At 38.1% G+C, this 12,670-nt stretch overlaps 1 protein-coding gene across 1 annotated transcript in view; it reads left to right on the top strand.

Moving 5' to 3' along the window:
• MAGI2 (membrane associated guanylate kinase, WW and PDZ domain containing 2) overlaps positions 1 to 12,670 on the top strand; it is a 1,194,001-nt gene that overhangs the window by 1,098,701 nt on the left and 82,630 nt on the right. The window contains exons 14-16 of the mRNA XM_077807869.1: positions 540 to 631; positions 7,236 to 7,428; positions 12,266 to 12,514. Of these exons, the coding sequence (XP_077663995.1) occupies positions 540 to 631; positions 7,236 to 7,428; positions 12,266 to 12,514 (534 nt within the window). The remainder of the gene's footprint in view (positions 1 to 539; positions 632 to 7,235; positions 7,429 to 12,265; positions 12,515 to 12,670) is intronic.

The raw sequence follows: 12,670 nt of genomic DNA, 5'->3' as shown, positions 1-12,670 counted from the left end.
TTCTTCATCAAGTGTATTATCTCCGACTGAAATACTGTAAGGCTACACTACATAAGCTGGCACACTGTTTATACCTGTGTGGACTAAAATGGTCTTTTCATTAATGGTTATTTAGTTCTACTGACCTGTAATTAGAGCTGATCATTTTTCAAGTATCTCCATCTCCCATATCAAATTACTCTTTTAAAGTTTTGAAGAACTAAACTAAAGTTACAAAGTAAATTGCTGATGGTGGAGCAACAAAATGTAATACAAAGGCAGTCACTGGAAGAAGGCAGGACATTATGAATTTGCCTCATACTACCCACTTTCTAGTTTGGATTGAGTATACTTTACTGCACACCATCATCTTTAGAGATATCTTCATATTCAAGTATCTGTGTCTGTTTGTCTGTGTACAACACACTGTTTTCAATACAGTTTCCATATGCTCTAACAGGACCATCATTAATCATTTCCAATGAACTAACCACTGGGATATTCAGTTTCTCAAGGAAAAATGAAAATACATTACTCAATGAGATCTCCTTTTAAACCAGGTCCAGATTACAAGGAGCTGGATGTTCATCTTCGGAGGATGGAGTCTGGATTTGGCTTCAGAATCCTTGGAGGAGATGAACCTGGACAGCCTGTAAGTAGTTTCTTCATGACTTTCTATTTTATCATTTCAGTAACTTTGTAAGTGTCAGAAAAATATCACTTCATACAGTGGTCATAAAGGAATGGAATTTTAGAATGCCAAGTAAAAAGACTTTTTCCTGTTCATCCATTGAAAAAGACAGGTCTCTCAAATTGTCAGCATCTCCACTTAAAATCTGTCATTGTGAATCACTTTGTATTAAGTTAGGAAGAGTGCACTCTGCAGCCTTTTTTAGAGAACTGACTGCTATTTGGCCCTTTTAATTATTGACTTACAGAGAACTATTGGCTTCCCTGAAAGATCAAGTATTGAGTTTAACCAGTAGATTTGCATTCAAATTTTGTATGAGCATGTGTGAATGAATACCATGCTGTACTGTAGTAAGTTAATGTAGATACAAACTGTACACATATGGAATGTGTGGGATTAGGGAGTACTGTTAATGACCTTATTCATCTTTGGGAACACATGGACTACTGGTGAGATCTGGACACTAAAGCCAGTGGGAGTTTTACCATTTACTTAATTGAGTCATGACTTCATATTTAAATCATGATCTGAGGACTTCAGTAACGCAGCCAGAGGTTATGGGTCTTTTACAGGAGCGCATGGGTGAAGTTCTGTGGCCTGGGATATAAAGAAGGGCAGACTGGATGATCACAGTGGTCCCTTCTGGCCTTAAAGTCTATAAAAATAAATCCACGTTAAATTAAGTGCATTAATTATTTACTAGAAAACATCACAGCATGTCATATACTGAAAAAACACTGAAGAGTATATTAAAATATGTACCATTGACATAGAATTGCTGCGTACATGATAAATGCCTTTATCTCATTCCTTTGACCACTTCCCTTGCTCTCTGTGCACTAATCCACTTCCACCTTGATTTTTTCTATATTCAGAATTTCTGAGCAGCTGCAAATAGATGCCTTTTCTAGAGAACGGTTTCCTTTTTTCTACCCCAATATGAAATTTCCCCCAAATGTAACTTGGTCTACAGCCCAGGCCATTTCATTCTGCACCATTGACAGGTTTAAGAAACAATAACTTGTGATGCATCAGGCATGGAAATGGGAGACTTATGCCACTAGGCAGGGGACATCCCCACCTTTCCAAAGGGGCATCCAGCATATGCTTCTAGCCTTGCAAGGCCTCGAAACCTTAAATAATGACATAATTATTGGACTCATTGGCTTTACAGGTGGAAGAATTATAGGACTGGAAGGGACCTCAAGAGGTCTACTGGTCTAGTGTCCTGCACTCAATACTCAAAATAGAACACACATACAATTTTAAAAATTCTCTAAAATCTTTTAATATCCTTTTTTGTAATATATGTGGCATATATTCAATATATGATTATGTGGTGGAGCATATGATTTATTTTTAATTGAACTTATTTGGAGTGACCTGCATGACTCAGTCATAGCCTTGCCACTCAGGACTGATGTAGCCATCCCAAACCAACACTGATAAAACGATATACAATAACCAACTATTTATTCTATGTTGCTTATATACAACAGTGACATCTTTCTTAGAAAAACCTAAATATAGATTTACATGTCATTTATTCAAATCTGTACAAAATAAAATGATAGCCATTAAAATGTTAACACTTGTCCGATGGTGGTATCTGAGAAACCAAAATTATTTACTATATTTCAAATAAGAAATAAGTGTGTTATTGCATTTACCACTATGGGGCAAGTATTGATAAGAACATAACAACGGACATACTGGGTCAGACCAATGATCCATCCAGCCCATTATCCTGTGTTCCAGTAGTGCCTGCTGCCAATACTTCAGAGGGAATGAATAGAATAGGGCAGTTACTGAGAGATCCATCCCCTGTCGTCCAGTTCCAGCTTCTGTCAGTCAGAGGCTTAGGGACATCCAGAGAATGGGGTTGTGTCCCTGACCATCTTGGCTAATAGCCATTGATGGACCTATCCTCCAGGAAGTTATCTAATTCTTTTCTGAACCCAGTTATAGTTTGGGCCTTCACAACATCCCCGGCAACAAGTTTCACAGGGTGACTGCGCTTTGTGTGAAGAAATGAAATATTGATAAATGTGAGAAATATTGACATTTTAAGGGTGCCTTCTGTATACTGAAATATATGCATCATATTCTAAAAGCAATACACCATATACTGACAAACACACAGAGCATATTTTAGCATAAATATATTGGGGAGAAATTTTCAAAAAGCATCCTAGTGAATTGGAAGCCTAGATTCCATTTTCAAAAGCAATTTAGGAGCCTAAGTCTCATCGAAAGTCATTGGGACTTAGTCTTCTCAATGCCAAAGTCATTTTTGAAAACAAGGCTTAGGAGCTTTTAAAATTTTTATCTATTACCTAGAGAAAGTGTTGTCACTCAAACAACACTCAAAATCCATGCTGTCTAGGATGTTTGTCTTCTTTTTTTGTCATACAAACGCAGCATTTGTGAAGAAGACACTCTGTTTCTACATAATGTGCATTCATAATAAAACATATTTCAGATCTAATTTTTCTCTCCTTTGCTGTTCGCTTCTCCCCCATTCACAGCTCAGGTGTACCCACCCATGCCTCTCACCTCTAAACAAGGAGAGGCACAGCTTATGTTTGTCCTGCAAACCCCCTCACTTCCCATGAAGCAAGCAGTGAGATACTTTGAAATGTTTTTTTTTTTTCAGCTTTCCTGCTGTGCGCTCAGGTAACATAGAACAAAAAGAAGCTTTAATTACCTTTTGTCTTTGTGGTTTTGTTTTTAAAAGGGAGTATTGGATTTGTCAGCATAAGGGAATAAGAAAAAGCAAATTCCACATAAAGTTTTAAAAAGTGATGATGCAAACAGTTTAATAGGACCATAACAGAGTTTGCTTCAGGGTATATAATTCATTTGACAGATAGGATTGGAGTACTCCACTTTCCTTGCTCATGAGCACAAAGACACTTTAAAGTAGAGAGGAGGAGTTACATTTAGACACCTCTGCTAGATAACACTAGGTGTGGCTACGCCAATTCCAATCAGTATCAACTCCAGTCAACTCCCAAATGTCAGTATCCAAGACCATACCCCTATATGCATCTACCACATCTGCTAGTGACTAGCGAGGAGCTTAAGATATGCTTGTACTGACAATGAACTGTAACAGGTACACACTCCAGAGACACATACCCCAAATTGTGCCTAACTTACTCTGGTGAACCATCAATGAATGTGGCCAGATATTCTGAAATTGACCACCACATTCAGAACCCTGCTGAAGGCACTAAGATATTTAGTACTGTTCCAGACAGGGAAAATATTTTGGATGCATTCAGGCAACTTGAACTCAACATCATGAACCCATTAGTGAAGTGGATAATACTAAGCACTTTTCCTCTTCCTCTTCACTTTACATATATTATTTAATTAAACCGTACAAACAACCTATGAAGTAGCCATTTACAGATGGGGAAAATGAGAGAGAAACGAAATGATGTGCCAAAAAAAATCACAGTGGGACTTAGTGTCAAAGCAGGGGTTAACAGTTATGAGTTGCTGGCTCCTAATTTCATTCTCAGACCACTAGGCCAAAACACTCTCTCACAAATACTGTTAATCTCAACAGGTCAACATTTGGGAGATTTTTTAAAGTAAATTTTATTACCATCAAGCAATAGCTGAAATTAATGGTTTTCTCTGCGATCCATCCCTTATCTCTGATAATTTTGTCAGACTGCCCCCACAGACATTCCAGTCAGTATCATTCTGAAAGGATGACACAAATGTCATTAAATGCTTGATATTTTTCAGTTTGTTTTCTGTTTGCAGAGTTTATAACTATTAAGGAAATTAAGTAGTCGTGAGGTGAGAGACACTAGATAAAACACATAAAACAAAGAGTAGGAATAAATTATTGATTTTCAACATAGCAAAAAGTTAACAGTGGGTCATCTCCAGGTTCTAAACTAGGATCCATGTTATTGCATATGGCTCCCATTATGTCATAATGTGACCTTTTTTAAACAACCCAGTCCCAGCATTCACTGCAAGTAGGGGAAGCAGCGAGCCTGTGCAGAGCCCCGTGGACTGAACTAGGGATTTCTAGAGCTAAAAGCCTGAGTTCCTACAGCTTGAGCTAAAGACACCTCTCTTTCCCCCTTCCCCCTGTAGCTGTGGCCAGTAAAAGAATCGTATCCTTCTGTGGATCATTCATGGCAGAGGAATGTACACTGAGTGGTGGATTAGATGGGCACAGTGAATTGTAGGATTGGCGCTTAAATGTATTAATTATCTGAAAGGGAGTGAACAAAGAGTAGCAAAATTTTCAGAGGAGACAACATTATTTAGCATAGTCGAGACTAGGAAAGACTGTTAGGAGCATGAGAGGAACTTTAAAAAGCTAGGTGGGTGGCCATTGCAATGGCAGATGAAATACCACATTGACAAAAGCAAGGTAATGTACACTGGAAGAAATCATTTTCAGTACTTCTAATTATAAATGAATGGTGGTGTCGTTGTGGACAGCTCAGTGAAAACCTCTGCTTACTGTGCAGCTGCCATCAAGATACTGTTCAGTGCTTTATCTGCTTAGAATCAGATTTAAAGTGAATGAAATATATTCAGTATACAAACAAAGGAGCAAGTTTTCCCCCATAAAAAGCTGCCAAGCTACAGTGAGTTCATAGACATTTCTGTTTTAGATAACTAGCTACAAATCATTACTTGGTAGAGGCACAAAATCAAAATGTTTTGAGAATACTTTGTGGGAATCTATCTCAGTGCATCCTGGAGTTGCTTTTTGTTGTGAAGGAGCATAAAGGATCATAAATGTATATTTATATACAGTAAAGGAGCATAAATGTATATTTTATAGCTGGGTTTTGTACAAAGTAGTATCCAAACTTTGAGGTATATTCTTTCAGCCTTTTGAAGCACAGAATGGAGTATTTCAAAAGAAAATCTCTGGTAACTCTGCTTGGCACTACTTAACGGGTATCTAAGAACATCAGGAAGAAGGAGAATGCTATGGCTTTCCCCCATCCCCTGTACATTTTGGAAGCAAAAGATTGCCCCAGGGGAGGGCCAGAGAGAGAGAGGAAAATTCTGCAAAGTTCCCCACATGAAGTTTCCTCTGAAAGCTCTTCCATTAGGTTTGCGGAGGTTTGCTGCCAGGCCCACATCAGAAGCCAAGACCACCCATATAGAAACACTCATCCTATGCCTCTGCACCACCTTCTGGCCCTTGCAGTTGTTCCTCATTTTACAAGTTCCCTTGCTGGCTTCTCTCCCTTGTTACCTAAAGAGGGCACTGATCAAGAGTTAACACAGCCTCAGGCTGTGTTAACTTTTCAGCAGATACCCCACATCGCTACTTTTCCATCTGAGGCCATCATTCTTTGTTTACCAAAAACCTAAACGAAAGAAAGAAAAATCAGGAAATAACTTTGTGAATAATTTAAACATACAAATCTTTTCAGGGAATTCAGGTTTTGTTTGATTTAACCTTGATTTTTATCCCGAATATATCATGGAAAAAAATATATGTCTGGAAAAATTCATTAGAAATCTTTGAATGTTCCTTTTTACTGGCTTTATCTGTCTAAAACAAGTTGATTTTAAATGTACATTTGAGCATGTCCTCCATTTAAAAACTCCATCTGCACAGAAAAAGTTGACATTTCTCCTCTTCTTCTCTTTTTGCCAGTCAGTTACTCCTTAACTGTTTTTTATCAGCAGAAATGCCTGATACAGCAACTTTCTTACCAAAGGATCCCAAAGTAGTTTGCTAACTAGGGATCAATTCACATCACTACTGAAATTCAGGTAAACACCTTTGAGATTAAATATATCAAACTATTTTATAGAACACAGCAGTCAGGGAACATAGGTGGACAAAATATAGATTCACAGATTTGATGGCTAAACACAACCATTATGTTCATCTAGTCTGACTTCCTGCATAATACAGACCATAGAACTTCACCCAGTAATTCCTGCATCAAACCCAATAGCGTGTTGTCAAACTAGAGTAGCTCTCTTAGCTACTGTGGTAAATCGATCTAAGTTACACTACTTCAGTTATGTGACTAATGTAACTGAAGTAGACATAGCTAGATCCACTTACTGCAGTGTCTACACTGTACCGTGTTGACAGGAGATGCTCTCCTGCTGACTTCCCTTACTCTTCTCGGAGAGGTGGAGTACAGGAGTCAACAGGAGAGCGCTCTGCCATTGACTTAGCAGGTCTTCACCAGACCTGCTAAATCGACACTGCTGCATCGATCACAGCAATGCCGATATAGCCGTAAGTATATAGACAAGCCCTTAGACATACAATCTTGATTTAAAGACTTAAAGTGTAGCTAGCCAATGTTGCAGTAATGCTAGAATTCTCAGGTTTATCACTCCATCTCTTGTGGAAAACAGAATGGCATCTTTAAATGATCCTGAGTGATCAGGGTTTTGTTCTCATTCAAAGAGCAGTAGCACAGTGCCACCTAATGCCTTTTGGGAGCATTAATTAAATTTTAACTGAAAGGGAAAAAATGTTACCCAGTGAACCTCCAGCAACACCCAGAATGTATTTAACGTTCCCATTTGTTTCACTATCTAGATTCTGATTGGAGCAGTAATTGCAATGGGTTCTGCAGACAGAGATGGTCGTCTACATCCTGGTGATGAGTTGGTGTATGTAGATGGGATCCCAGTGGCTGGCAAAACCCACCGATACGTCATTGATCTCATGCATAATGCAGCCCGAAATGGGCAAGTGAATCTTACTGTGAGAAGAAAGGTGCTATCTATAGGTAGGTATGTTAATAAAAAGGGAAATACAGAAAAACTAACCAAGAGCTGTCAATAAAGGGGGCAGTAATTTAGGTAATGCTTTTTTAAAAAAGAAAAAGTTTTAACAAAAACTAACTTTATAATCATTTTTTTTTATTATTATTTAAAGAATTAAGTCTTGGAAAACCTTTGTCCTTCAACATTCCCTGGCAGTGTTTGTGAGACAAACATTGCAACGTTGTGCCTGATTCCTAGAGAACCAGGAAGTAAGAGTGACAATCCTGCTGTAAAGATCATGAGTGACTCTGTGTTTGTTCCATACTATGTTCTCGTGTATTGTCCCTACTTGTGCCATGTTAGGACCAAAGGGTGCTCGTATTACTTATCTGAGTGGTCTTATTGAAGTCATTGGTGTGAGTAAAGCAAGCAGGAAAAGGCTTGCAGATTGTAAGCTCTTTAGGGCAGGAATTCCTTCCGTTGCTTTGACATGTTCTGAGCCCAGTCCTGCTGCCACTGAAGTTAATGGCAGTTTTGCCACTGACTTCAAAGGAAACCATCTCAAGTCTTTTAGTGCTATATAAATAATGACTAGAAACAGGGCAGTCTGGTTTCCGTTTCCAAGCAGAAAGTGCAGAATATAAACAGGATTAATAGTGTAAAGAAAATTAGAGAGACAAGATGGGTGAGGTAATATCTGTTGGTAAGAGAGATGAGCTTTTGAGCTACCCAGAGTTTGTCTTCAGGTCTGGGAAAGGTACTAAGAGAGTAGCTCAAAAGCTTGTCTCTCTCACCAACAGAAGTTAGTCCAATAAAAGATATTACCTCATCCACTTTTTTTTTGTAATATCCTGGGACTGACACAGTACACGGCTACAACAACACTGCATAAAGCAGATGAGACATTTTCAATTCTTTCAGTCTTGACCATCTAAGGTGTTACTGGTAACACAGAGGAGATTTTTTCTAAATATATCCTGGCAGCATCTATTTATCAAGAGTTTTTAATGAGTGAATCTGTTCTCATTCAGTTAAACTCTTTGCTTATGTGAATGAAGTTTAATAATCTAATATAACCCTTAGAACAGGCTCATCATTAGGGCACTTTAATGAGTGATCAGAAATTAGTAAACATGTCATCGGCCCCTTCTGTCTTCTCCCTCTCCATCCACCAAGGAGCCCTTTCTCTTTTCCTGCTCCACCTCCTTAGCCTTTGCCTTCCCCTTCCTGCCCACCCCAGCAGTCCAGCAACCTCATGCTCCTAACCCACTTATTGTTGTTCATACTCCCCATTTCCCGTCTCTGGCACGCTGTCAGGTCACTGTCCATCTTCCCTATCTCGGGACTGACTTTCTTCTGTTAACTCTAGAATCCTGCAGCCAGAAATCCTCCCTCCAACCTGGCTCAACGCCCCCTAGAAGCTCCCCAAACCCTAGGAAAATGGCCAGTTACCAAGGTAAAATACTGAACATGTGGGGATTCGTTAGTTTCCTAAGGGTTAGTAGATTTTATCAGCCTCTATGGAAACTGGACTGTAGACAAGAATAATAATTACAAGAGTTAGTACAGACAGCATAGTTATCATCCTTTGGTGGTTGGTTGCCTTACATTATGTAAGGAACTTTTTAAGAGTTTCTATTAATCACAGGACTCCTGACACAGAAATTGAATCAAGCTAGTAAAACATCCTGGATTATTCTTTAGCCTTGATAGTGACACTCTCTGAAATATAGTGTATGACTCATTGTTTAACTGCTTATGAAGCTGTACAAGTTTTTAGATTGATGTGATGTATTGAATGTTATCTTTAAACAAAAATGTAGCATTATTTACATGAACTGAAAAATGCAAAATCAGTACAAAGGTACTGGCATACATCCTCACCTAAGGCTGATAGGATTAAAATGAAGTTCTTGGTTCTGAGTATGTGTAATATGGAGAACTTGGGCTTTCCTTATGTTGCTGTTAAAAAAATTGTACAACAAATACTAGATTTGCAGAAACATTTGTCCTACAATTTTTACTAGTCTTGCAGTTTTGTTATTCTTTATTTTCATATTGATGCACAACATTAAGGTCCTGATCCTGACATTTATAACATGCAGGAATAATAGTCTACCCACATGTAACTTGCAGAATTAGAACCTAATTTACTGTATATCCAATTTCAAATTAGTGTGATTTTTCTATTCCTTTTTCTATGCAATGGATCAGATTCTCATCTAAATTAAACCAAGGCAATTTCATTGTGGTCAAGGGTGTTACACCAGCTTGACTAAGAGGAGAATATGCCCTACCTTTCCATAGTGAAAATATTCTTAATATAAGCAACAGTCAGAAATATGCAGGTAAAATATAAAGAAAACTAGAATTTGCAAAAGAAAACTACAGAAATAAATCATTCTTTTTTAAAAAAGGTGGACCCTTACATAACAAAGGAAAGGTTAATTTTGAACGTGGTATTTTAAAAAATTGACATTTACACATATGTTTGTACTTTCTTGGGTTGATCTGTTCATGTCCTGGCTGTGAATGTCTTTGGGGTTGTGGAAATCAGGCATAGGAGTGATTAGAAAGCTTGCCTTCCTCTACAAAAAAAAAAAAAAGAAAAGGAAAATAAAGAATGAAGAAAGAACAAGCCTTAGGCAATATTGGGTGAATAAACAGCTTGGGCATAGAGGAAAGGCCTTAGGAAGAAAAGACATCCTCAGATGGTCTCAATACACTCTCAAACTACAGAGTCAAGACTAGGGCTGTGCAAATCTTGCTGGGTTCAGGTTTCAAACAGAGCCCAGCAGTTTGGTTCACAGGTTTTAGAAAAACATTAGCCTCCAAGGGGAACCCCTTACCTCTAAGTTTCAAGGCCATCAGACCCTTGCTTCCGTCTATGTTTTCAAGGATTTTGCTAGGAGGTGGGATAGAAATGAGGTTAACCAGCTTCTGATCTGGGCAGACAACCTCAGCCCAAACCATTCGCTAGCACAGGCCGGGGTTAGAAAATGTCTTCCAAATGGGCTTGAGATTTGATTTATTTTGCACAGCTCTGTCTCAGAATCTTAGATGTCCTCTTTCTCAAGAACTGAGGTAAAGAATTACCAAACTTGAGTTCCTGAAACCTGCTTTGTTAGAAAAAAGTGATGTTTCAGAGGAAATAGAAATTAAACTGCCATTTCTTTGCAGGCAGAGCAAGCAAAAAAAAATTTCTGATGAATATGTTTCAGAATAAAGAGAAGAAAATCTAACAGCCATCTAAAATTTGCTCTTCCTCCGTTTTCATTCTTTTTGTGTAGTTAATGAGACTCTCTGGCATTCATTTATAACAGTCTGCTCCTGATAATGCAGGGCAGTAAGATCATTTTCTTTTTGTTACAGCCAAACTGACATACACAGTATACATATACAGAGTCAACCTTCTAAAACATGACAGTTAGAAAATGTGATCTCTCTTGTCTTTGACTATGGCATTTAGTTGCAGATGGGGTCCAATAACTCTCAGAGATTTGGTATTCTAATGTAGTGGCACAATAATTGTTTGGTTTCAGAGTAACAGCCGTGTTAGTCTGTATTCGCAAAAAGAAAAGGAGTACTTGTGGCACCTTAGAGACTAACGAATTTATTTGAGCATGAGCTTTCGTGAGCTACAGCTCACTTCATCAGATGCATACCGTGGAAACTGTATGCATCTGATGAAGTGAGCTGTAGCTCACGAAAGCTCATGCTCAAATAAATTCGTTAGTCTCTAAGGTGCCACAAGTACTCCTTTTCTTTTTGCGAATAATTGTTTGGTTTTCCTCCTTGTTACTCTCCCTAATCACTCTATTTCAAAGTTGCACAAAGACTGTTAAAGGACACACTTACCTGCCTGAGAAAATAATAGTTTGTCCTTGGATCCTGCTTATTTTATTCAGAAAATAGATTTCAGACTTGGAACTTTTAACTTGTAAACTCTTTTGGGACCTCTGGGGGGGCGGAATGTGAAGCTTGTCAGATATTTTGTAGTATGACTGCACCACTATTACTGCTAGGGGCAGAAAACATCCATTGTATATTTATCTGAAACTACTATATTTAAACTGTGATAGGTATGATTCATCTGAAACAAAAGGTCTGCAATGAATATAAGTACATTTTTTTCCATGTACAAGCGTCACTTAATTATTTACAGTTACTGACTGCCAGCAATGTTTGTATGAGGAGGTGCTTAATCGTGCAAAATTTCTCGTCCTCTCTGCTTTTACAAACTATAAAGCAACAGCTAAAAGGTTAATGGACTTCATTTGTCCTTCTGATCATTTTAACTCTGCATGTAAGAGCATCTTTAAAACTTCTAAATGAGCATTGTAACTATGGAGGCAGCAACAGAATAATTAGTTGTGATTATTTTTCATTGTATTGCTCCTCCATTCCATAAACATCTTTTGATTATGCTAATCAGTTTATAAGAGGAAAATTATAAAGCTAATCCAAATTATTCTGTATTAGCTGCCTGCTTAAATTCTTTTAATCCAAAGACAAAATAATTTAGTATTGGATTAGACAGCCAATTTTTCCCCTAGATGACAGATCAGCTAATTGAATAGCTCTTGTTAACTTTCTTTGCTGTACAGCTTTGTATTGTTTCTTACAACAGATTTCTCTCTTCTCTGTGGAGCAGAATAGGAGTTTGTGTTTATGTTTGCTTTATCTGATTTCCCTTGAATGCTTGCACAGTCAGGTAGATTCCAGTTCTTTCATATCTGTTATGTTTCCTTTCTGTAATATAAACAGTCAGTTGTATTCATGTTGCATTAGCAAAGGTACAGTAACTGATAAAGTCACTGAACAAGTTAAACTGTAATACTTATATGATTTATATTTTAGGAGACCCTTGCCCAGAAAATGGCAGAAGCCCAGGTTCAGTGTCTACACACCACAGTTCTCCTAGAAGTGACTATGCTGCTTATGCTAACAGTAATCATGCTGCATCTAGTAGTAATGCTACACAACCAGAGGGCTTTACTTCACACAGCTTACAAACCAGTGATGTTGTCATCCACCGGAAAGAGAATGAAGGGTTTGGCTTTGTTATCATCAGCTCTTTGAACAGGCCTGAATCTGGATCTACAATAAGTAAGTAAAGGCCTACCTACCATCTGTTGTTTCTTCAAGTTTGAATGGAGTGAAAAAATCCGACACCTAATACCATATGCGTTCGTCACTTGTCTGGCAGAAGAGACTGTAGTTCTAGGGCTTGTCTTCACTACCACGCTATCTCGGCACAGCTGC

The sequence above is a fragment of the Eretmochelys imbricata genome, chromosome 1, assembly GCF_965152235.1.
Source record: "Eretmochelys imbricata isolate rEreImb1 chromosome 1, rEreImb1.hap1, whole genome shotgun sequence".
NCBI classification, from domain to species: Eukaryota; Metazoa; Chordata; order Testudines; family Cheloniidae; genus Eretmochelys; species Eretmochelys imbricata.
The sequence above is the reverse complement of the archived record's forward strand: the minus strand, read 5'-3'. Positions and strand labels throughout refer to the sequence as shown.